This window comes from Conger conger, chromosome 17 (assembly GCF_963514075.1).
Source record: "Conger conger chromosome 17, fConCon1.1, whole genome shotgun sequence".
NCBI lineage: Eukaryota > Metazoa > Chordata > Actinopteri > Anguilliformes > Congridae > Conger > Conger conger.
This window is the reverse complement of record NC_083776.1, coordinates 39,372,320-39,399,331: the sequence shown is the minus strand read 5'-3', so window position 1 is coordinate 39,399,331 and position 27,012 is coordinate 39,372,320. Positions and strand designations below refer to the sequence as shown.

At 43.6% G+C, this 27,012-nt stretch overlaps 1 protein-coding gene across 1 annotated transcript in view; it reads right to left on the bottom strand.

The window, feature by feature from the left end:
* Nucleotides 1-27,012, bottom strand: part of LOC133116330 (low-density lipoprotein receptor-related protein 1B-like) — a 447,656-nt gene that overhangs the window by 109,916 nt on the left and 310,728 nt on the right. Inside the window, exons 51-58 of the mRNA XM_061225770.1 lie at nt 19,418-19,537; nt 17,552-17,680; nt 17,310-17,432; nt 15,239-15,379; nt 14,129-14,316; nt 8,573-8,756; nt 7,950-8,035; nt 6,688-6,810 (exon numbers count right to left, since the gene is read on the bottom strand). Coding sequence (XP_061081754.1) covers nt 6,688-6,810; nt 7,950-8,035; nt 8,573-8,756; nt 14,129-14,316; nt 15,239-15,379; nt 17,310-17,432; nt 17,552-17,680; nt 19,418-19,537 — 1,094 coding nt within the window. The remainder of the gene's footprint in view (nt 1-6,687; nt 6,811-7,949; nt 8,036-8,572; nt 8,757-14,128; nt 14,317-15,238; nt 15,380-17,309; nt 17,433-17,551; nt 17,681-19,417; nt 19,538-27,012) is intronic.

Here is a 27,012-nt window from a genome sequence, read left to right as displayed (position 1 = left end):
TATCAGCACTATCAGATTAGCACTAAGGGGTCAGCACTATGGATCAGCATGAGGGTATCAGCACTATGAGATTAGCACTAAGGGGTCAGCACTATGGATCAGCACGAGGGTATCAGCACTATGAGATTAGCACTAAGGGGTCAGCACTATGGATCAGCACGAGGGTATCAGCACTTTCAGATTAGCACTAAGGGGTCAGCACTATGGATCAGCACGAGGGTATCAGCACTATGAGATTAGCACTAAGGGGTCAGCACTATGGATCAGCACTAAGGGATCAGCAATATAGGATCAGAACTAGGGGATCAGCATTAGGAACAATTGACAATTGAGTCTGATGTCAAAAGATGTACACGAGAGGACAGAGATTGAGATTTTATTTCTTGGTATTTTTTATCTAGATTTGTTAAACCACTTTGAACATATCGCCATTTGTATCAGACCACCCAATTTCTAGGTGATGAAAATTATTGGAACATGTGACTGACAGGTGTTTCGCATTTCCCAGATGTGTCCTAGAGATTTAGATTGATTGGTTAAACAATAAATAGTTCTGAATGTCTACTCTTGGTTTTAGCCTTGGGTTTTACCTGTGAAGGCGGCATTTGTTTTAGAAACCAACACGTCTAGTCTAGAAAAGTCTAGAAAAACAACTTTCTGCCAACTAACAGAGAAATGCATCCAAACTAATTGGGAGGAACTTCATCATGCAGCAAGACAATGACCGAAAACATACTGCTAACACAACAAAGGACTTCATTATGTATAAAAACTGGAAGGTTTCAGACTTGCCAAGTCAATCACCAGCATGCATTCACCTCCTGAAGAGGAGAAAATCCCTGAAACAAACAACAAAAACTAAAGGAGGCTGCAGTAAAAGCATCACAAAAGAAGAATGAAACATTTTGGTGATGGCCACAGGCTTGATGCAGTTATTGCAAGAAAGGGATCTGCTACCAAATATTAAGTGTTATTTACTTTCATTTACTTAAATAATCTCTGTTCCAATACTTTTTTTCACCTAAAAATTGGGTGATCTGATATGTTCCAAGTAGTTTAACACATCTTGGTGTTAATGCCAATAATATAAAAGCTGAAATTCTGAACTCTTGTCTTGTGTTCATCTTTTTATCTAAACCCCAAATGTATTCAGTTTATTGACTGACAAAAACAAAGGAATTGGCCTTGCTGTTTTGGACGGGACTGTATGCAGGTTTTCATAAAAGTTCCCTGATGTCTTTTAATAGATATAAAGGACATAGGCATGCTTTGAGGTCTTCTTCACTATGATTGAACAGGAAACTTATAGCCAATTAACATAGTTGCCTCTGTTATAATTTAGTTATAATTAAAAACAGATATGCTCTATACACACTTGAGAAAACTCTAACATCTAACTCATCAAAAAACTCTATCTGTGAACACACCAGTAATTATTATTGCGATCCTCTACAGGAGGAGCTTCTAGTATTTATTCACTTACACTTACATCATCTTATTTTAAGAAAGAGAACATTTGAATGCATCTAAATTTCAGCACAGCATTTTTGGGGCCACTGTGCAGTAGGAGATGTTAAACTGACTCACTGTGGTCATTAAAAGATCCCAAGACACTCTTCGCAAAGAGTAGGGGGTTCCCCAGGGTCCTGGTTAAATTCCAACCTGTTGCTCTCTTCCTCTGTACCTTAGCTGTTGTGTGGTGAGCATTCTGGTGCAAAATCTGAGCCATGCATCACCAATCTATCTATCCATCTATTTAGGAAGCATGTTCTACTTTACAAAGCTATTAGGAAGGCTCTCAGCGCAGGATGAAGAGTTTCACCCAGGGGTGAAGCACCCTCCATGCGATGAAAAGCACTATGAGAAGGCTATGACTATATGCTTGGTTTTGGCTTCAGAACCAGCTGGGTTGGCCTGTTTACTGCTGGAGGGTCAGTTCTGGGCTTTGGCAAGGGTAATGGCAGTGGCTCTGAGATGCTGTAAAGGCACCTCTCCTTACATCACAAATTTTATTAAAACTCCCGAAGGTACCACTCCTTAAATCACACGTTCCTCTCCTTAAATAACGAACTCTATTTTGGTCATTTTCTGGCTGGACGCAAATTTGTATTTTGCCTTCTGTTACCCTCTGTGCTTTCCGTAGTCTGTCTTTCTGTTCATTCATTCCTATTAATTCATTTCACCTGTTACTTCCTGATGATTGCACACACCTGATTCTCATTTCCCCTTATGGTCTGTCCTATATATAGCTGTCTTTTCGTATGTTCAGTGTCAGATTGTAATGTGCTCCCGCCATACCTGCCAGAGGTTTCCCTGGCTGATCTTGTCATGTACTCATCCGAATTGTTATCAAGGACTCCCTCTTGGATTGTCCTTCTGTTCGTGTTTAACCCGCTGTTCTTGGACTCAGTTTGGATTACTAATTTGGAATTTGTTTCTGTTTATCTGCCTGTTTGGACTGCCTTATTGTTATCGACCTTCTGCCTGTGACCATGACTCCATTTTGGATTTCCTGTTATATCTGTCTGCCTGCGTATGTGCTTGGATTATGGTTTATGATATCTTATCTTCGACACACCTGTTTACCTGCTATCGACCTCTGGCTGTTTTACCTGCCTAAAGTTATTAAAGACTTAAAGACTGGAAGTTCTGTGATTTCACGAGTGGGTTCATTGTTCTGAAGCCTGACACGTACGAGGAGTATAAGTCTATTATTTATACTCTTCTATTAAAACTCCAAAAGCCACCACTCATTAAATCACAAACTCTATTAAAACTCCTCAAGGCACTTCTCCTTAAATAAAATCATTTCAATCCCTGAAGCTATCTCTCCTGAAACACAAACTCCATTACAACCCCTAAAGCTATCTCTCATTAAATCACAAACTATATTAAAACTCCAAAAGGCACCTCTCCTTAAATCACAAACTCCATTGCAACCCCTAAAGCTACCTCTCCTTAAATCATTAACTCTATTACAACCCCTAAAGCTATCTCTCTTTAAATCACAAACTATATTAAAACTCCAAAAGGCACCTCTCCTTAAATCACAAACTCCATTAAAACTCCTAAAGGCACTTCTCCTTAAAACACAAACTTTATTAAAACTCCTACAGGTATCTCTCCTTAACATTTTTGTTCTTAAATTTGTTATTTACAAATAAATGTAAATGCAAATAGTGATCGAATACAGAAGCATATTTCAAACAGCATGTGGCAAGCCCAGAAACCACCAAATGTAATCTGCCAAACTGCTGTTTCCGGAGAAAAAAAAACCTAAAAACTTAAATATAATTTACAGCTTCTGGTGGCCTGAAGTGAGTCATGGACAATTTCTCATCTGGGGTTCAGCAGCCAGACTTCTGGCTTGCTTGACTAATGCAACCCAGTGCAGGCTTCTATCCACTGAAGAATTTATTATACTTGTGATATTGTTTTAATAATTACAAAGAAGAAGAAAAAAGAATATTATCCATTTTAAAGCAATTTATGTTTTCATAAATCAGAAAGAAGTCCTGGATTCAATGAAGCTTTATGAGCCATCGCCGCACTGTATTAAATCTAATGAGCCAAAGGAAAGATGTGTGTTTGAATGTGTATCGGCATGAAAGTGCATGTGTGTGTCTGTGTGTGTGTGTATGTGCAGGTTTGCGTGTCAGTGTGTCTGTGTGTGTGTTTGTGGGGATATATAAGGTGTGGAGTTGAGATACTGAAAAGCAACCAGTCATTCCTGGCAAAAAGGGCCATAAGCTTTATGGTTAGAGAAATGCTGTTGTTCGTCCTGTTAAATGTGCATTTCCTACAAGCGAGAGAACATAATTATATACAGCACACCCATTTAACAACTCATTATGCAGCATTAATTTTGAAAACACGTTTTGCATAAAAACAGAGTTTTTTGCATGAGAGATCCCATAAGAGTTATGAACAGGGCACACTTTGTACACGATGTATGTGTGTGTGTGTGTGAGTGTATTTGTGTGAGTGTATGTGTCTGTGTATGTGTGTGTGTGTGTGAGTGTGAGTGTGTGTGTGAGTCTGTGTGAGTGTGTGTGAGTGTGTGTGTGTGAATGTGAGTGTGAGTGTGTGTGTGTGTGTGTGAGTGTGAGTGTGTGTGTGTGTGAGTGTGAGTGTGTGTGTGTGTGTGTGAGTGTATGTGTACCGTAAATCCTCAAATTGTGTCTGGGGTCTTTTATTTACTTAGGGGCAGGCTTGTATTTGATGCAGGACTTTATTTCTTATTTGGCTTCTGTTGTAGAATTTTATTCTTAGAAATAAAGTAAAAGGCTACACTTAAAGTGGGCCAACACTGTTCAACACTTCCTATAACCGTTCATAAATCAATTAGTGTCTTAACAGACTTAGTTTATTGCAAATATTCTCAAATACAATAAATCACATGCAAGTTCAGAATCCATAAAATAACAACTTGCCAGACACGCCTTCATGAACAATAACAAATTAGTGTAGATAACAGCAAGTTAAGGATCTTTTTTTCCTAAAGTGCGTTTTATTGTGAGACATGCATTTCGTTTGGAGCAGCATACCGGTAGGCTATCAAAAGATTTTCGCTTTGGTTTGGGATTTAATTTACTTTTGGACTGTTTGATTCTTATCTTATCCCAATCTTATTCCAATCTTATCTCTCTGGCCGGTCCTCCCAGGTGTCCTGGGCTGGAGGAGTGTCAACCCCTCGCCCCTTGTTACAGGAGTCCCCCAGGGCTCAGTCCTCGGACCCCTCCTCTTCTCCATCTACACAAGATCCCTTGGCCCCGTTATCTCTGCTCATGGCATCTCCTATCACGGTTATGCCGATGACACCCAACTCTTTCTCTCCTTCCCCCCATCAGACACACAGGTCTCTACCCGTATCTCCGCCTGCCTGAGAGACATCCAGAGCTGGATGGGCAACCACCATCTAAAGCTCAACCCAGATAAGACGGAGGTGATCTTCATCCTTGCTTTAACCTCTCCCTTCTCTGATTTCTCCATCTCACTAGGGGATACCACAGTGACCTCATCCCCTAGTGCAAGAAACCTTGGAGTGGTGATGGACAACAGGCTATCCTTCTCCAAGAACATCGCTACGGTGACCCGGGCGTGCAGGTTCTTCCTGTACAACATCCGGAGAATCCAACCCTTTCTCACCACCTACTCCACTCAGCTCCTTGTTCAAGCAATGGTCCTGTCCTGCCTGGACTATTGCAATTCTCTGCTGGCTGGCCTTCCAGCATCTGCCATCAGACCCCTACAACTCATCCAGAATGCTGCAGCCCGTCTGGTATTCAATGTTCCCAGACATTCACATGTCACCCCCCTCCTCAGCAACCTCCACTGGCTGCCTGTTATGGCTCGCATCAAATTTAAAACTTTGGTGCTCGCATACCAGGCAGTTAAAGGATCAGCCCCTGTGTATATTCAATCCCTTATCAAGACCTATACACCAACAAGACCCCTCCGTTCTGCCACTTCGTGCCATCTGCCGCTTCCCCCTCGCCACACCTGCACTTCACGCTCACGACTGCTGTCTGTCCTGGTCCCATGGTGGTGGAATGACCTCCCGGTGAATGTCAGAATGGTCAGTCTCTGACCTCCTTCAAGCGCAGACTGAAGACCCATCTCTTCAGGGTACACCTTTCCCTCCCCAACTCACAAGCACTGTGATTAGCCTTAGACCGTAATGGCACTTATGTATAGATATCGTTACTTGTATAGGCATTGTTGTTTTTATTGGCTGTTGTTGTATTCTAGCTGCCAACAGTGGTATGCTAGTTTGAAAGTTGATTGTACTCTTCAAGGGTTCTGAATTTCTGTATGTTTACACTAGGACTCGGAACAGTACTGTCCTCTCAGGTCTACTTTTGTGATTGATTTGCACTTTGTTGTACGTCGCTCTGGATAAGAGCGTCTGCTAAATGCCACGTAATGTAATATAATGTAATGTAATGTGATGTAATGATTCTATTGCTAAATGTTGGGACTGATGGGCACTGAAATCTGCGGGGTATCTGATGGTTCACTGTTAAGTTTTATGTAGTTGAAAGAGTGTCGGGATTTCCACCCGTCTGTTTATAGCGAGCCAAGGCAGTCGCTTTCATTAATTAATTGAACGTGCGCTGTGCTATAAATACATGGAAACCTTATTGCGTAGCCAAGTAGCCTAAATTGAGTTAATTTTTTATTTTGCCTGATTTACTTTTTATTAAATTCGTAGGCTGGAATGCCTCGCGGCAACAATTGTGTTTAAATGTATACTGCTTCAGCCTTTGGCAAGCTACTTAGAAGGGGGCGGCAAGCGACTGGTAGCTTGAGAGCAACGTGTTGGAGACCCATGGTGTAGGACAACGACTTTTCATTGGCAACAGTATTAAACCAACTCTTTATTTCATTGAGTTAAATCTAAACAATGTCTTCTGGTGCTCATGGACTGATAGGCAATATTACCCCAGCTTGTATTTGGGAGCCGGCCTTTATTTGTGAGTGTGAGTGTGTGTGTGTGTGTGTGTGAGTGTATGTGTGTGTGAGTGTGTGTGTGTGTGTGTGTGTGTGAGAGTGTGTGTGAGTGTGTATGTGTGTGTGTGAGAGTGTGTGTGAGTGTGTATGTGTGTGTGTGTGAGCAGAGACAGCCCTGGTGTGCAGTGTGTAGCTCTGCTAGAAATCTAGCTGTTACTCCAGGGTCTGCTGCACCTTGAGGTCGCTCCCATTCAGCCGCATCCTATTAATCCTCCGTCCGCTGGGTCTGCTCGTGTCGATCCAGTACACCATCTCCTTCCTGTAGTCGAAGTCTATGGCCACAACATTGCTCAGACCCTGTGGGGAGGGAGAGCACACATTTCGCAATCAAACACACACACATTCGATTATTTACTAACATCTTTATCCTCAACTAATGTGAATAAACCCCACCGAGTATAGGAAAAAGACAAACTAGAAGGTGCACAGAAGCCACTTCCTGGAGAAGCTTGTGTGAAAGCCAGTCATTATGTCTCAGCATATGTGATGCAACATCAGTTTAACAGAATGGCAGATGTTCACTTTTTCAGAGTGAATCGGAACTGTTATAAATCAAATGACTGCAAGGCCTTGGATTAAAAACACACGTCAGACAACAAATGGCACTGAAATGGCACATATTGCAGTTTATTGTTGATGCCTGTGGGTGCCTATGAATGTGACATATTGAAAAGGAAATATTAAAGGGGGCCGTCAAGGCAATATTTTGATGTGAAGCTACCGTTTTACCTTCAGGACACTACTGTGAACGTAGGGTTACCACTTACAAATGAGTTTCAGGTTCTGTGTTTTTCTGTGCTTTCTGTAGTCCTGCTCCATTATATGTACCTTTCTGTCATTTCTGCCATTTCTCTCACCTGTTTCTTGTTGTCTGTCAATTAGTAGTGTATTTAAACCTGTCGTTTTTAGTTTCTTGTTGCTAGTGATTTTGGTTATTCCTGTGCCCTGTTATTATCTGTCTAGTTCTGCACTGCTCTGCTCTGTTCTGCTTTTGGATTTTCTGGTTCTGATCCCTGCCTGGTTTTTGGACTCTGGGTTTTCGTTTTTATCCAATGCCATTCCAATGGCAAATTCCAATGCCTCTACTCCACAGAGGGAATACTTAAATATAGTGACTATAAGCATGGACTAATTACCTTTATAAATATTACACAATGACAGCGGTATAATCCTTCTTTCCTTATCACAATGATCTGACTAAATTTGTCCAAAACATAGCTTCAAAAACTCGGCAACAGATGCTTATTAACAAAAATAATCATTATCGAGAGACTGCTTTGAGCTTGTCCTGTGGGCCTCATTTAAAACCAACACAATGCAAACCATGCAAAATCAACTTGTGACATTTTTTCCAACTGATAAACAGAATGAATTTCCTGCACATATGTTGTCAAAATGAAATTATGTAAATACTGCAAGAAAGGCATCTATTTTACCTGCTTCAGGAGCATATAATTGGACCCATCAAGACTTATTTTCCGAATTTCATGATGGTCAGCAAGAATCAGAAATGGTTCTTCGGCTAGAAATAAATCAGAAAGCAGTGTTGTTTAGCACCCAAAGGTCATTTCCTGCTCTCCACATGAAAATCCCGCATAGGACATACAGATGCTTTTCATCTGTTCAGACAAGGTGGGAGACCAAGTAAACCTGCCAGGAGGAACCCAAACAGAACTACAGCTGGTCCTTCTGCGTCTTATCTACATGAAGGTTCACAGAAAAAAACAATATTTCATACATGTCAGAAAGAAATGAACATTTCTAAAATAAAGGTGAACATGAGCACTATACAAACTTCACTGCACTTCATTTTGTGAACAGCTGATTTCAGGCTTTGGATCTCACTGTGACGCATAAATATGGACAATTATCCTATCACTGTAAAAACCCCCTCCTGTGGGGTTGATTGTGGGTAGCTATTCAGGAGTGCACTTCAGGAGCCTATCGCAGCTTTCACCTAAATTCACCCTGTCCCTGAACAGCCAGCGCTGACCATGTGACAGTGATGTGACAGTCGGAGAACTACTGTAAATAAAACCATGGTTACCATGATAAATACCTGAAAGAGACTTGCAACTATTTGGGTTGTTTGTCGGTGCTTCATAGCCATCTGTGCAGAGACACCTGTAAGACCCATACACGTTGATGCATTGTTGGCTGCAGGGGAGGGTAGATGAACATTCATCAATGTCCACACAGGTTCTTCCGTCCTCCTTAAGGTGGAACCCAGGCCAGCACTTGCACTGAACACAAGGAAAGGAATTAATATTAGCATTAGCCACCAGCAGGAAGTTACTGAACATAAACAAATGTGTATATGACAGTTGGAGTTTTCAGTCCAGAAATAAAGCTGTTCTGGTCATGTCCATGAGACACTGAATTGAGTGTGTGAAGGAAATGAAAAACAAGAGAATCCACAGGATATACAGCAGGTAACTATCATTTCACTATCACCATTACAGACTGCCACAAGGTATTTATATTTAGCAGAACAGTGGTAACAGTACCATTTTGTCTTAAATATATCATGAAGATTTTAATGTCTGGATGACCCGAACTGTTCTTTTACCGTTCTTTTGTGACTAAATATGAAGCACTCTGCTCCAGAAACATGCATGTTATGTGTCAAAGGGCTGGAAATGGAAGAATATATTGGTGTGCAACTTGTATCTTACTCTGCCAACACAATTCCTCATTCACAAGGTGCTGACATTTGAAAGTTCCAGAAATTGCTAAAATGACAAGGGGCTTCGACAGAGCTTCCGTCTGGCGAATGGACATCCCGATTCCTGTCTGGGCATCAGACACACTCTGATTTTTAAGCACAGGCTCATACTCTTCAGTCTTGCAGTTAAAGCCTGAAGCAGGATCATGGAGCTGGCTGAGCTGTTGCATGGGAAATTTTCTTGGACAACTGTTCGGCGCATTAATAGCATTCAGAAATGCTTCTGAAAGAGCTCTCCCGTTGTATGTGTATCTGTCAGAGTAGTGAAGGCAATATGTACTCTCTAGAGCAGATAAATCAATTACTGGACGCACAAGTAACACTAGGGGTTTTCTCTCCTGATCTAGAAAAGTTTGTCACGTTAGCACTGTGCATGCAAAGAAGGGTGGGATTTGATGTGCTGTTGAAACAGTTTCAGCTAAAAGTATGTGACCTCCGTATGAAAAGAGAAGCAGTCGGAAAGGCTTAAATCGCGCAAATGAAAACGCACGGCTTTAAATCACAATCATGCTTCTGGCTTTTTCTTCTTACTGGTGTTCCTCTATTTCCTTTCCTATATCTCAGAATGGAAGTGCTTAGAGTAGGGTCGCTCAAGGTAAATGAGTTAAGGGATGGTGGTAAACGTGTCTTATTATCAGAGGTTATTAGGCTCAAAGAAATAGACACCACGTTTTTACAAGAAACCCATAGTGACAGTAAGAATGAAGTAGATTGGGCGTTGAGGTGGGACGTTTGCTGCATTCATTTATTTAATTGTTCATTTGTAAATTATGTGAGATGTGACTGACGATTCTCATTCACCTGTTGTGACAGAGTCTATGGGAGCTATTCTACTGGAGCTAATTCTCCGCTACTGTCAGGTTCTGTGTTTTTGTAACTTTATTATTTTTGATATTCATGTCTGCTTTCCATTTACTTTCATTGTTCATTGCACTCGTCTGTGATGTCTGTCTCTTTTCGTAGTTTTGAGCCGACCCTGTCTGTGTGATTCACTATTCGGGTGTTTTGGGAATTTTCCGGTTTCCACGATTCCACGCTTTACTTGCTTCCCGCTTTCTCTCCATTCATCTTTGTAGATAGTACTGATCTACAAATCCAGACTAACATAGAACTTGTACAGTACTAATTACATTAACACACTAATATGTTCATCTAACCAACAAACTAACATTCACTAGTTTTGGGTATTTATAGTTTAATCACGTAAGTAACATATTAACCTCCCTGTTCTATCTCTGATTGCCTGCCTTAATTCTGTGAAGTGTTCACACCTGTTATCTACCTATCACTGCATTCCTTAAGTCTGTGCAATTGTCTACTCCCTAATCCGGAGCCGTTTGTATTCATGTGAGTATATGTGAATCCAGTCCCGTGTCTTCCTTCCTCCCTTGTTATTGTATGATTGCCCTTTCATATATCGCACCTGATGTCTATTTGTTAGACCGCCCTCACTCTTATGCCCTGCCTAGATTGTCTCATTCCCCTGTGTATTTAAACCTGTCCTTTTCAGTTTCTCTTTGCTAGTTCGACTATCTGTAATTCTGTTCCCTACCCTGCTTCTAGCTTCCCCATACCTGTGCCCTGTATCTGTTAAGTTCTGCCCCGCTCTGTTCTGTTTTTGGATTCTGGGTCTGATCTCTTTCACTTGTTTGGACTTCCTAGTTTTTGAACTCTGCTTGTTTCCTGACTTTGCTCTGTCTGCCCTTCATGTACCTGTCTGCTTGGATTTTGACCATTGCCTGTTTTGGACAACGTTTTGGATCTGCCCCATTATCATTAAAGCCTACCTGATTATGTTATCCCTGAGTCTGCATTTGGTTCCTCTATTCCACATGCCTGACAGCCACCTTAGGGTAGTGAGGACAGTCTGTCACATTTTTCACATTTTATTTGGTGCACAAATATTAGACACACAACAGCTGGAAGACGGGATTCCTCTGGGAATGTGAGACCCCGTTGGCAGCTTCCTACTGCCTAGGCCAAGAGTTCTAAGTTTATTGCACCTTTTTCTGCACGCTTGCTCTCATTGGCTGTTCATCCACATCGTTTATTTTCAACTTGTTTAAAAGCTACCTTTAGGAATGAAGGAGCTTTAGGCTGAATTAAAGTGGACCCAGGAGTACTGAGACCTCTGGTAATTAAGACTTGCTCAGACTCCCAACAGCTGTGATCAAGCGTAAGGGCAACTGTATGCTTTGGCCATCAAACCATTGTTATGCAGGTTAAGGAGAAGCTTACAGGGGTCTCTGTACAGGGGCATGTACGGGGGGTGACTTTGAAAGTGTACGTCAGCCTGATGTACTCGCAGTGAGATGGGAGGGCTTCCTCAGCACGGGTGAATTGGGAGAAATGTGAGGCACTGTGCAAGGGTGTGGATGGGGAGCTCACAGGGTTGGAGTTTTATTGAGTACAGCTGTCATATTGTCCTATAGTCCTGGTTATAAACAACTTAACCGCCTCAGCACTATGGCACAAGTTAGGCAGTTTTGGATCCTCCAAGTGGCTTTGTGGATAAGATTCAGAAGATTTTGATAGGGGTGTACATATTGTGGTGTGTCAGAAACTTCTACATTTTTGTTCAGTGTGCACGTCTGGAGAAAGTATTGTGTTTAGATAGGGAGGGGTGTATGGTATTGGGTGGCAGGTACTCTCACTTTATTTATTTTTATGGACCAAAATACAGTGTCTCCAAAAAAAACAAGTGATGTTACTAAATGTTTTCTTCGCAAAGTTTTGGATCCTCCTAGTGGCTTTGTGGAAAAGATTCAGAGGATTTTGATAAATTGTTTCTGGTCTGGGCAGCATTGGCTGAGGGCTCTGCCAGGACAGGAAGGCGGGCACGTAGTGATTGATGTCCAGTGCAGAGTGGCTGCTTTCCGCTTCTTAGCAGTAAAATGGCTGCTCAATGGGCCATGGTAGAAATGGTAAATGGTCTGCATTTATATAGCGCCTCATACACACTCATACACCAACGGCGATTGGCTACCATGCAAGAAACCAACCAGGAGCATTTGGGGGTTAGGTGTCTTGCTCAGGGACACACCCGGGGGGATTGAATCGGCAACCCTCCGACTGCTCTTACCACCTGAGCCAATGTGGCCCTTAGGCAGTAGGAGTGCACAGGCAAAGTCAGAAATGGATGGACTCTGCACTCCTAAAGAAGGTAGGAGGGCTGGATCTGGGCAGGCACTTGTTTTTACTTCAATTGAGTAAATGGCAGGCATTTATATAGCGCCTTTATCCAAAGCGCTGTACAATTGATGCTTCTCCATTCACCCATTCATACACACACTCACACACTCACACACTCACACACCGATGGCAATTGGCTGTCATGCTCGTCAGGAGCATTTGGGGGTTAGGTGTCTTGCTCAGGGACATTTCGACACAGCCCGGGCGGGGGATTGAACCGGCAACCCTCCGACTGCCAGACGACTGCTCTTACTGGCTGAGCCATGTCGCCCCCATTGACATTGGGCTTGACTGGAGAGGGCTACCCTACTTTAATTGGTCACTACTACAGGCATGGAAGGTTTCTGTTCTCGACAGGAGGCTGCAGAGATAGGCCCATGGATTCTGGATGAGCTACTGTTTTTTAGTCTGTTCCTGCCCATAGAGACTTTGCGGTCTGCCACTGTGTGAGTGGGCCTGCTGGGAGCTGGGACACCTCAGGTCTCATGGAAGATGGCAGGTTGTAGCAGCATCAGGGTCCCGGTCATTGTGGTTCCGCTAGCGGTTGCTGGATGACCTGATTAGAGCCCTGGCTGTCACAGCCGGTGCATACCTTAATGAGTATAAGCCTACAGGGAGTGTGGAGCAGGGAGAGGGTCGCTTCCCCAAAGTGGTAGTGGCACCGAAGCTTGGAGGGTGGCAGGAGGGGGAGGGGATGATTCTCTCGTTCAGAACACCAGAGCTGGGCAAATTCAGTGACATTGGGAAAAAGGCCATTTACAGCATATGTGTGAAGGTGTTGAACCTGCATGCTCTCCAGGGTCTTAAGGAATCTAAGTGGACTGATTTTTTAGGGCCAGACTTTTCCCTGAAAGGCAAATGGCAGTTCCTGTACAAAGTCCCCTTTGAGAAAAGATCAGGTGAACTGCAGTGGTGGATAGCACATGGGACTAGCTACAAACAGACACAGAGTACAGCTGGATCCAGCAGTGGGGGAGGGATGTACGTTTTGTGGGGTGTCGGAAACAGTGTTCCACATTGCCAATGCTATAAGGAAGTTGGTCTGGGTTCTTTGGACCCAATACATGTTTTAAGGGGAATAATTAGGAAACGTTTGCTCACTGAATTGGCTTACTTCACTTACTTACTTCCGGGGGATTTGGGTGTGGGGGACAGTTTATGCTGAGTAACCAAACATTGACATTGGAACTGCTATTTTAAAGCACTAGAGCACAAAGATTCAATTTCTGTAACTGTGGTTGTGTTTTGTTCCTTGTGATTGTGTTGCTTGTTGGTTTCTTTTGGTTTTATGTAATAGCTTTTTCTCTGGTTATTTATTTTTCTTATTTTCTGTTTTTGTGTGTGTGTGTGTGTGTGTGTGTGTGAGAGAGAGAGAGAGTGATGGAGTGAATGGGTATTTCATAATATTGTGAATATATAAGCATTATTTAATTCTCCTTTTGTTCTGTGCAATAAAGGAGATGGGTCAAAAGTCTCTCTCTCTCTCTTTCTCTTGTAAGAGTATTTGTTCAGTTGAACATTACATAAGTTCTCTCATTCTCTCGAAATGAATAAATAGGTTCAATAATAAATAAAAAAAGCCTCAGCAAAATGTTTGTTTGAGACCTAACTGAGCGAGCAGGTCAGGTTGCTGAACTAGACGTGAACATGCCGAGTACAAGCCCGTGAAGAACTAGGAACTAAGACCTGGCTTCAGACCTTGTATCCGAGGGGCAGGTCCAGGCAGTCCTGCGTGCAGCCGCTCAGTCTGCGGTCCGAGCACTCGTTCACGCTGCAGTTCCGCTCGTCAGCACCGTCTTCACAGTCCAACTTCTGGTCGCAGATGCTGGCGCTGGGGACGCATCGCCCGTCGCCACACACGAAGAAGGAACTGTTGCACAAGCTTTCTAAAAGATAAAAGAACATTATTTAAATGATGTCAAATTGCAATGACCATGCATTTGGAGCATTTATTCTCTTTTGTCGCGGAAGCGATGATTGTGTAAAATGCGTTTAAAACAGCAATTCCAGAATCCAGCTGTTTTTTTTCATACTGAACACACGTATGTCAGCAGTTAAAACACCTCACTTAAATAAACATTTTACATGTTGGTTGATTTAATTTGGTCGCCAAATTCAGTAATAGGCAGAGCAACCTGTATCAAAATGCACAACTTGCAACCAGGTGAAAATAAAGAGATTTATTTAGTTACAATATGATTCATGTCTATTCTAAAGACATAGTTAATCTACCTTGAAACAATGCAGGTTACAAACACCGTCACATAACAGTCACAATGGAAATTGAGGAAAAACCCCAAGAAATGTGAAGACAAACATTCCAAAAGACCAGTGATGGAAAAAGTAGAACGCCAGACTCAGATGCTAACTTCTAATTCAAACCAAAAAGTAAAAAGCCAGCTCTGTTTGGGATATATATATATTTGTTTATTATTTTTATTTATAATTTTAATGTATTGTTCATGTTCATTTGTTTATCGTTCATGCTAATCATTCAAGCATTGTTCAAAGTCAAATTTATGTTTTATATATATATATAGGCTTTGGTAATACAAACGGTAATGTTCTGTCATGCCAATAAAGCAACTTCAATTCAACTGAAATGAAAGAGACAGAGACAGAGATAGAGCATTGGGTAAGAGAGAGTGAGAGAGAGAGAGAGAGAGAGAGAGGTATCAGGAGCCATAATCCAGTTACAGCATTGACATCACTCTTAGTGTTCACCAATGCGGAGAGTGAAACAGTGTGACAGCTGTCCCTGCCAAGCTCACTCAGTCACTGTGGTTATGGACGTGTGAAAGGCCTTGCCTGCAGCCGAGCACTTGGGATTGAGGGGCGGCTCGTCGGAACGATCCGGGCAGTCTGCGTCTCCATCACACTCCCACCTCGCACTGAGCAGACACCTCCCATCTGCACAGCCGAACTGGTCCGGACCGCAGGAGCGGTAGGCTGCGCAGGACACAGGCAGGCTTTCGTTATTACCCCTTTTACCTGAACCCCTCGCCATACGGCTGACATAGCACTGTCATAATACACATGACATAACAGATGATGTCAGTTGATGTCAAATGATTTTAAAACTGTCATACTTTTATCAATGTTATGATAGATGTCACGGTCATGAAAACAGATTTATGTCATTTGTATCATCTGTTATGCCATCTTGAGACAGTTGTTATGTCATGTATACGACAGTGTTATATCAGCCTTATGGTGAGGGTTTCAAGTAAAGTGTTACCACCCTTCAACCAGCTGATATTCAGTGAGATTAAAACTTTAAACATGTATTTCTCTGATGGAAACATGCCCAAGACGACAACTATGAACTCAGAAAACACAAAAAACACAAAAGACAACAGAACGTGATTTTACTGCATAGCATGGGCAATTTTTGAGGCCATGGTTCACTAAATTGAGCCATGAACATACTCTCATATGTAACATTAGGTTATTTTTACACAAAGCAATGTAAAGCACATGGTAACCAGTGATGTACACTCAAGTTCACTGATGGAAAGCTTACTTTAAGCAGAAAATTATTATTGTGAAATGTCAGCTCAGGACCCACCTAAAGCCCTTTCACAGCCCATGAGTCCAACTACTGCTGTATACTAGTGGCGTCAACAAAAGACATGGCTGACCATGAAGAACTGGTGGCAAGTGCAAAACCACATGAACTGTCTGCAACTTTGTGTTGCCTTTTAGTTGATGGTTTACTATTTATGATGTGTGCCTCCATGGACAACTGCTTCTCCTGAAGTCAGGATAGATGGACTTGCCCCAAATTCAGAAGAAGGAATTCCGACTTTGAGCAACAGAATCAGGCGGCGGACTCCACCTCCTCCCACCTCCTCCTCCTCCCACCTCCACCTCCTCCCACTATAAATACATCTCTAAGCTGAACTGTAATGCGTGTACTAGACACTCGTAGCAAAGCACTTACGAGACAGAACGAGTGCAAGGTTCCGGCAAAATGAATGGGAGGGTATGCCATCTGAATCGCACTGTGACGTCGCTAACAGAAAAATCACAGAACTAAATGCAGCTCTCAACTTCATCTGTTTCACTGTTTAAGCTGCTTTTTGTAGCCTAAGCTACATTCATTGTCATATGAAGGAAAGGAGTTTTGCAAGCAATGCAAGCACAATGCATATTGGTAATCTAATTCACAACATTAGATCTGACCTGATACAAGTATATTCACTTCATATTCACATACGTCTGTAGAATAGGAATCAACAGCAAACTGCTTCATGTGTATGTAACTACGGTATTCAATATAAAATCAGCGTTGGAGCTGAAGGTGTCCACAGTCCACCGCCAGACCCCAGACACTTTGAGTGTTGTTTTATTAAACTTTTCATAGTAGGAGGTTGGAAAAACTTGACTTCCGAGTTTTATGGAACTCAGCATTAGCTATGATATTGTGCTGATCGAAGCAGGTGCTTCATTACACCAAAAAGGCACGTTTAAAAAATGGCCATGTAATGAATTTAACTATGTAAGCTAAAAGAAAATGTTGGGGCCCTTGTGAACCACTGTTGTGCATTGTGAAAGCACTAAATAGCAATTACCCACTACATGAAGTAGATATGTCTCAATTAGTTTGATGGGCAATCTATGAGAGTGTTTTCGATTATATAGCCTACACTTTACGGTTGTTAAAACATTTGGTAACATAATTTGGAGAAAAGTGAGATGAACAAAACACCTAGGCTACTGCTTAAATGTTTATACAAACTTTCTTTCAATCCAATCTTCTGTCATCAGGCTCATTTGTTTATTATATTTAAACATACAGACTGATAGACATTACATTATCAGTATTATTAGTGTGATTATCGCGGCGGGGCCTCCTAGAGCAGAGGACGTGAGTTACCGCATTGCAAGTGCTCGTCAGATCCGTCCCCACAGTCATCGTCATGGTCACACAGGAAGCGGGATGGGATGCAGACCTTGTTCTGACACAGGAAGGAGTTCTCATTGCATGTCTTGTTAGGAGCTGTGGGAGGGGAGAGAAGGGCTATATCAGGTCCAAAGGTTTATGCCATGCTTTACTAAATACATTATGATGTAAGAGCTTGTTGAATTGACTGCTGTGTGCAGCCAAACTGACATTACCGCAGCCGGCAGCAGAAAGCTCATCACTGCCGTCGGGACAGTCTCTTTCTCCATCACAGAGCCAGCGCTTCGGCACGCACGCGTATGATCCGGGACAGCTGAACAATCCCGGGGCACAGGTCACTGAGCCTAAAGGGTCAAATGCATCATAAAGCAGTGAACCTGCATCACTGGGCCTAAATAAGTGAACCTGCATCACTGGGCCTATAGGAGTGAAGCTGCATCACTGGGCCTATAGGAGTGAACCTGCATCACTGGGCCTAAATAAGTGAACCTGCATCACTGGGCCTAAATAAGTGAAGCTGCATCACTGGGCCTGTAGGAGTGAAGCTGCATCACTGGGCCTGTAGGAGTGAAGCTGCATCACTGGGCCTATAGGAGTGAACCTGCATCACTGGGCCTAAATAAGTGAACCTGCATCACTGGGCCTATATGAGTGAAACTGCATCACTGGGCCTATAGGAGTGAAGCTGCATCACTGGGCCTATAGGAGTGAAACTGCATCACTGGGCCTATAGGAGTGAACCTGCATCACTGGGCCTATAGGAGTGAACCTGCATCACTGGGCCTATAGGAGTGAAGCTGCATCACTGGGCCTATAGGAGTGAAACTGCATCACTGGGCCTATAGGAGTGAACCTGCATCACTGGGCCTATAGGAGTGAACCTGCATCACTGGGCCTATAGGAGTGAAGCTGCATCACTGGGCCTATAGGAGTGAAACTGCATCACTGGGCCTATAGGAGTGAAGCTGCATCACTGGGCCTATAGGAGTGAACCTGCATCACTGGGCCTATAGGAGTGAACCTGCATCACTGGGCCTATAGGAGTGAAACTGCATCACTGGGCCTATAGGAGTGAAACTGCATCACTGGGCCTATAGGAGTGAACCTGCATCACTGGGCCTATAGGAGTGAACCTGCATCACTGGGCCTATAGGAGTGAAGCTGCATCACTGGGCCTATAGGAGTGAAACTGCATCACTGGGCCTATAGGAGTGAAGCTGCATCACTGGGCCTATAGGAGTGAAACTGCATCACTGGGCCTATAGGAGTGAACCTGCATCACTGGGCCTATAGGAGTGGAACTGCATCACTGGGTCTATAGGAGTGAACCTGCATCACTGGCAGAATATCAACAAGTTTGGGGTTGGGAAAAATGGGAGAACTTTGGGTGAAAATAAAAAAAACAACAAACAAGCAAAACAATGAAATTATATCAAGACTAGTTTGAAACAAATATATGCTGGGACTGATTTCAGTTGGGTTGGTCCTTTCCATACTCACAACATTTTGTCTGAGACACAGCACCTTTTTGAGTGACCTAGACTCTACTTTTAAAGCAAGTTTATTCACGTTTGTCATAATTTAATTCACTGTGTTTTGAGCAGCTGTTGATGAAACCATACGTTACTGTGCTCCTTTCTCCAATGCAAGTTGAGTGTAAGTAAAGTCTGGATCAGAGGCGAGTGTAAATACGGTCTGGATCAGAGGCGAGTGTAAATAAGGTCTGGATCAGAGGCGAGTGTAAATAAGGTCTGGATCAGAGGCGAGTGTAAATACGGTCTGGATCAGAGGCGAGTGTAAATAAGGTCTGGATCAGAGGCGAGTGTAAATAAGGTCTGGATCAGAGGCGAGTGTAAATAAGGTCTGGATCAGAGGCGAGTGTAAATAAGGTCTGGATCAGAGGCGAGTGTAAATACGGTCTGGATCAGAGGCGAGTGTAAATAAGGTCTGGATCAGAGGCGAGTGTAAATAAGGTCTGGATCAGAGGCGAGTGTAAATACGGTCTGGATCAGAGGCGAGTGTAAATAAGGTCTGGATCAGAGGCGAGTGTAAATACGGTCTGGATCAGAGGCCTTGTTTACCGCAGATCTCCTCACTCTCGTCCAGCCCATCCCCACAGTCGTCTTCTCCGTCGCACAGCCACTGCTTGGCGATGCACTTGTTTTTGGAGCAGGCAAACTGGTTCCACAGGCAGGACGAATCTGGGCAGAAACAGAGGAGGTGACATGACTGGACACCCCTACTGAAAAAAACAGCTCCAGCTGGTTGACCAGTTTCGACCAGTTTCGACCAGCTCCACTCAACATGGTTTGACCAACTTTGAAACAGTTGGTAATTTCAAGATGATCAGACCAGGGACCTTTCCAAAGATGTGAGGAATAAAATGGCTGCACCACAGTCAGGGAACACTGTCCCTCACTGAGCATGCTCAGATCAACAAAACCTGCTCAACCAATAAACTAGGTTCACTAGTAAATTAAAATTCTGAATATCATGGGTTGTATCTGCTCACCTCTTTAAAAACTGGTCTTCATTTGCAGCAAAATCTGCATACAGATTGTTGTGAATACAGTGTAAAATTGGAGCCTCTTTTAAATAATACATTTCCCAATTTGCAAGCTAGGAGCTCAATGTCCCTAATTGTATATGTACGTCGCTCTAGATAAGAGTGTCTGCTAAATGTAATGTAAGGTAATGTAATCATTCCTTATTTTCCGCCTTGCAAGTTGGGCTAACTGTTAGAAAGCTCTTTTTTTAATAATAATGAAACAATAATCTTAATTTGTACGGCACTCTTCAAAACAAGTTACAAAGAGATATGCACAGAAAAAAAACCCAATATTGGAATTAAAATACAAAAACAAGTGCATTAGAAAGAGAAAAGCACAAAGGAATAAATAATGACAGAGAATGAAAAGCAAGCTAAAAGCAGCATAAAAGAAGAATGAGATAAATGAATGTGTCAAAGACAAAACAAATGTCTTTGTTTTCATTAAAAGCCTAGCAGCAGTGTTTGGGACCACTAGCAACAATGTACATTTTTCTGGTCTAAGCATATTCGATTTAGTATACTTGTTTTAAGTACAACTTAATGACATATTTGGAAGTATATTTTCAAGAAAGTACATTTGTATTGTATTTTAAATAAGACTACATAGAAACCACACAGTCTTAAATTGCATTCAGAATGTCTGTCCATTATCGCACTCATTCTCATTATATGGAAGAAAGTAGAATAACCCAGCCAGTGGCTGCAGAAGCACTGGTGACTAATCTGTTTAATTTCCCATCGATCACACAGCCATGCCACCCCCGGCCCCTCTGAGGGCTGGATGGGTCAAAACATTCTGGCTGTAATAAAAACAAGCATCCACCATAAGCTGGACATGTTCCAAAGATCACAGTGACTTAAAGAAAAAAGTACAGCAAGCAGGGCACATCAAGGTCACCAGAATCATTCAGTACACATTAATATACAGATGAACAGGGGCCCAGTGACATTTACAGTGTGTGCTGTTTTAGTGACTATACCCAACAGGGCATGGCTTTGAAGAGGAGGGTGAATGATTCTCTTCCCAGAGCAAAAGCCCAAAGAAAAAATAAAGATTGGTCACAGCAGGGGAAGTCACTTCCAAATGAACTGCTGTTCCCAAGTGCATCTCTGCATAACTTTCCCAAAGAACATCATCACTGAATGGAGCTGGCAGTGCCACTCTCAAATGCTGATAGACAACATTTAAAGCATCAAGGTTTGAAAGCAGTTTGAAAGTAGTAGTTTGAAAGAAACAGAATCTTTTTGTATCCTGCAGTATTGTGTGGCCTATAGGGTATAGGGTCCTTAGATGAAAAAGTGCCTGTCACAAACTAACTTTCTTACACAAAGCCCTTTAACGGATTTAATTCACTGGTGGTATTTTCACAATAGCAAGAACCTCATCACCTCAAACATATCCAACAATTAATCTGTCTTGGGAAAATCAAATTCTATTACAAACTTTGAAAGGCTAGTTTTTTTTGGTGGTATCTTACCACTGTTGAACACTTCGGAGCAGAATATTTTATGATGAGGCCTTTTATGCATGATGATTAAAACAATCAATTATATACTGAATGAACCGAAATGTAAATTAGGACTGAGTTCCTCGACTCTTGTGTCTTGGAATATTTGAATTTTCTTTTTACAGTGGTATAAGTGCAATACATTGTGTTTAATATCACTGTTCCTCACAAGCTAGCAAAGGGATAATCAAATCGCGGTCCTCGAGGGCTGTGAAACTGCTGGTTTTCCACCCTTTCTTTACCTGGGAGTCAAGTGTGAAGCCAGTCTGGCCATTCAGTAACATTAATTGTTCAGTTAATTGGTTAATTACCCAGGGGACTGTCAGGCTTCAGAACAATGAACCCAAGAGTGAAACCACAGAAGTTCAAATCAACGTCTTCATTAGCTTTCAGGCAGGTAAAACAGGCAAAGGTTGATTGCAGGCAAGCTGGTATATAGAAGATGAGGCAGTTTGTATATAGTAATCCAAGCAGGGGTTTGGTAACGAGGCAGACAGATTTAACACAGGAGGTGGGAGGTAACGTATGGCTTAACCCGGAAACTGTGGAACACTGGGTACGCGTGGCGTAGGGGAGGAGGGAGGCAAAGTGTGATGGTAGATGGGGTGATGGTGAAGGGGCCGATAAACCGGGGGGCGAGTCGGTGACAGACGGAGTGGAGCGGAATGTCTCGGGAGGAGAAGCAGAGTAGGGGGGAGAGGGGCGATGGCAGCGGTCTTGGGAACATGGCGTAACAGAGTGGAGTGGGCGCTTTTCCAGGCCGCTTGGGCATGATGAACCAGTAGTAGGGCGGCAGGCACTTCAACGTCCCTTTCCTCCTCGGGAAACAGAGGTGGCTCCTAGCCCAGACAGCAGGAGTCCTGTGAAGGACACTGGAAGCAAATTATGCGCGTCGACTCAGGAGGACGGTGATTTCTCCACCAGGCAGCGCAGTGTCTTTTCCAGCTCCTGGTTCATCCACTCTGTGGCTGTTGGTCTGGGGGGAAAGCCGGACGGCAGCTGGGCCTTGGCACCAATGAGCGTGCAAAACGACTTCCAGAAATAACTGGAGAACTGAGGCCATGGTCCGTTGTCACCTCCAGGGGCAGGAAGACGTGGAGGAACAGGACCTCTGCAGTCTCGACAAGGGGGAAAAACTTCAGACTACAGACATCCCTTGGCAAGCGGCCGGTAACAAAGTCCAGGGCCGATGCAGAACAGATGATGGCTGGAGGAGGCCATGGGGCCGCTGGTTGCTGGCCTTCTCGAGCACACTCGGGACATGCAGCGACAAACTTGGTTGCATCTTGCATGCTGGTTGGCCACCAGAAACGGTGGCCATAGTTGCAGAAAATCTTCTATAAAAGTTGGCGAAACCCCAGGAATCATTGCAACTCCTTACGATTGGTAGGAGGCCAACTGACAACAGCAGTGGTCTTTTCTGGGTCCATCTCGATCCGCCCTTCGGGAGACCACAAAGCCCAGAAACTGGACGGTAGAGCGATGGAACTCCCACTCCTCTGCCTTGATGAACAGCCAGTTCTCCAGGAGGCGTTGCAGGACTAGGCAGACGTGCGAGAGGTGGTCTTCTAGCGAAGCGGGAAGATGAGGATGTTGTCCAGGTAAGCAAAGACAAATTTAGAAATCATGTCTCTGAGGATGTGACTAATAAGACGACAGGAGTATTAGTGATGCCGAATGTTATGACAAGGTACTCATAGTGGCCAGAGAATGGTGAATTTCCAGCATATAATTAAACTGGACATTCTTACTGAACCAAAAACATGAGAATGCCCATATACCAGCCATTATAAAGCCTGCCAAGTCATCAGAGACCTCCATAAGGTCCCGTTTCATTCCCAATTTTAAAATCAAAGTTATAAATATTATGAATACAGAGACCTGTTATGCAATATTTTCCCTTTCATTTTGCCAGCGTGATGGTGCAGCTGACAGATATCTGTTTTGTGCCACATGGCAGCGAGGGATATTTTTCATAATTGAATTGCTAGAACAACATTTATATTTCTAAGGAGCCATGCCAAGTAATCCAGCCAATGAATTGAAATAGCATGCCGCCTACTGCACGCTTCTTTCTTTGCATTAGAGCCAGAAACATTCAAACTGATGTACAGGACTGCTTTATTCCGGTACAAACTGGTTCACCCCGTCCACCAATAGGAGGTGTGTGAGCAAGAAAGATTAACAAAGGAGGTGGGATGGCAGACTCCATCTAGCTGTAGGCAGTATGCGTTACGACCCGGTCTAGGGTCAGGCCCACATGATTGGGAGATGGAGTGGAGAATGGGGAGCAGATCGATGAGTAACTCTGGCCTAAACAAATCTAAATAAGCCTCAGCTAGTATTTGAAAGCTTACGGGGCTCAAAGTGGCGTGTAGCCAACCCCAAACGGAGATCAAGTCTCCTCCCAGGACTGCCTTCAAAAACAATAAAGGAAAAGTAACAAAGAAAAATAACAGTCCCGATGGAAGGTGGCAATCCAGCTGGAGACTGGATTTACAGTGAGCAGAAAAGAGCACAATCAGGGTGGAGCACAGTCAGGGTGGGGCACAGTCAGGGTGGAGCACAGTCAGGGTGGAGCACAGTCAGGGTGGAGCAGGAGTGAGGGTGGGGCACAGTCAGGGTGGAGCACAGTCAGGGTGAGGCACTGGGGTGAACAGGGTGGGGCACAGTCAGGGTGAGGCACTGGGGTGAACAGGGTGGGGCACAGTCAGGGTGAGGCACTGGGGTGAACAGGGTGGGGCACAGTCAGGGTGAGGCACTGGGGTGAACAGGGTGGGGCACAGTCAGGGTGAGGCACTGGGGTGAACAGGGTGAGGCACTGGGGTGAACAGGGTGGGGCACAGTCAGGGTGAGGCACTGGGGTGAACAGGGTGGGGCACTGGGGTGAACAGGGTGGGGCATGAGTGAGGCACTGGGGTGAACAGATCAAAAGGGGCTGGGCAGGAATCAGAGTCATAAGGGATGCAAGGGTCAAAATCCAATCAGCAAACAGATCAGAACAGCTAGGCAAGAGCCAGAGTTAAAAAAACGAATTATGATAGTCATACATGAGATCCAAACAGCAAACAAACAGGGCGGGGCGAGAGTCGAAAGTCAAACACAAATACGGTCATACACAAGTCTTTCTTTCTTTCTTTCTTTATGTATTTATACGGGAAAAGATTAAAGAATTCGTTTGGGGTTTTCAACTGTCAGTTCATTGCTCCAATCCATAGCTCTAATTTAATTAGAGATTAATTAAATTGAGGTTGTTTTGAATTTGGCATAGTGATGATTCCGGCTTTTACAAGTTTTGGCGGCTTTCCTGGCGACTCCAGATGATGCATATTTGGAGGGTTGATCTGTAAATAGAAGGTCGAGGACAGTACTGCGAGTGTTGCCAATTGTAGTTGGCTCCTTGATTAGTTGGTAGAGACCAAGCTTTGTTGCAGTAACTTTCAGTGGTTTTGATGAGCTGTCATTCAAGTCCATATTAATATCACCGAAGACAACAAGCTCCTTCATTTTTACGGATCTTACAACATCAGTAAGCTGCGGTAGACACAAGCACAATGCTTGGGGGCTTATAGGTGACAATAATTATAACTGTGTGTTCACATGTGAAATATACAACCAATTGCAGGGTTTCAGTTATTGTATGTGTGTTTCTGACTCACATAAAAGGAAACTCCACTGCCAGTTTTATCAATTCGGTCTCTGCGATAATTTTCAATTGAGATTAAAGAATCAGAAATAATAGGAGTTAACCATAAGCTTGATTTCATCAACTTTGGGACAAGACTTGAGTGCTTAGACGGCATATTTTAAGACCTCAAGTTTTGCCAAGTGGATTTTTTTTGGAGCAAGTGAATATTTGTTGCGGTTTAACAGCCTTCACTTCAGGAGACAAACAAATGTAGTGAGGGGAAGAGTAGATGAAAGTGCTGGATTTGTGGGAGAGGGGACAGGACATGCGTCGTATTTGGGAACGAGTACCGAGGCTGTGTTGCATTTAGTAGAGATGTGTATAAACGGAGCCTGATAATATTTGCGTGATGAGCGTATAGCACCAGGCTTGTGGTGCCAACCACACTGGCCCGGTAGCACGGCAGACAGTGCATTCCATCCTGTCCGGAGAATTTGGCGTGGGCAGTATTTGTATTTACAAACAAATATGTGTAAGTTCACCAAAATGATGATGATATGACAAAGCGCAGAGATATTTGGTGGATTACAAATAACTTTTGAAAGTGTAGTTTGCGTTCTTGGAATACACATGGACAATTCGCAGCATTGTTTGGAGGTAATTTTCACCGACTTCACCGTCAAAAGGAAGCAAATTTGTTGATTAGTCCTAGAAAGAAGCAATCGCTATTCCACAGTCACAAACGCAGGATCGCAGAGCTAGTCTACTCTGGATTGGCGGCCTTTTTCAAACTAACAACCTGGCAGCGGAAGTAAAACAAAGATGGTTGTGCATCCAGCCAAGCACGAAAGCTTACGACAGATGTCGTAACAGTGAGCAAGAAAGATTTCACTCCATCCAGCTGTAAGCAGAGTGTGAGCAAGGGGACATTTAATTCCATCCAGCTGTAAGCAGTGTGTGAGGCAAAGGAAGATTTAATTCCATCCAGTTGTAAGCAGTGCGTGAGGCAAAGGAAGATTTAATTCCATCCAGTTGTAAGCAGTGTGTGAGGCAAAGGAAGATTTAATTCCATCCAGTTGTAAGCAGTGTGTGATGCAAGGGGAGATTTAATTCCATCCAGTTGTAGGCAGAGTGTGAGCAAGGGGAGATTTAATTCTATTCAGCTGTATCCAGCAGTGTGTAAGCAAGTGGAGATTCAATTCCATCCAGCTGCAGGCAGGGGAGATTGTTAGACATGGTTGTTGGATTCCCCAGGTGATTGCATGTCTATCCCCTTCTCAAAAAACCCACCCTAGACCCGGAACTTCATGCAAACTACAGACCCATCTCCAACCTCCCGTTCCTCTCCAAGGTCCTGGAGAAAATAGTCGCCACCCAGCTACAACTTCACCTGAACAGCAATAACCTTGCCGAAAAATTTCAGTCCGGTTTCCGCTCCGCCCACAGCACTGAAACAGCACTGGTCAGGGTCACCAACGACCTTCTCATGGCAGCTGATGCTGGCTCTCCTTCCCTCCTCATCCTCCTGGATCTCACAGCCGCTTTTGATACCGTCGATCACACCATCCTCCTACACCGCCTTCACTCCACCATTGGACTCCGCAATACCACTCTGGACTGGTTCAAATCATACCTCTCCGAAAGAACCGAGTGCATCTCCTTGGGAGGTGCTAAATCCCAGACCCAGCCTGTCACCTGTGGTGTCCCCCAAGGATCTGTACTCGGCCCCACCCTATTCACACTGTACATGCTTCCCCTCGGCCGTGTCATCAGCAGGCATGGATTGGCTTTCCATTGCTATGCTGATGACACACAGCTCTACATTAAACTGGACCCATCATCAGCACAGTCACCCTCATCCACACTCACCATCTGCCTGGAGGAGATCAAGGCGTGGATGAAACAACACTTCCTGCAGTTGAACAGCGGCAAAACAGAAGCCATCCTCATCGGCACCCCACACCAGGTCAACTCATCCCCCATTACATG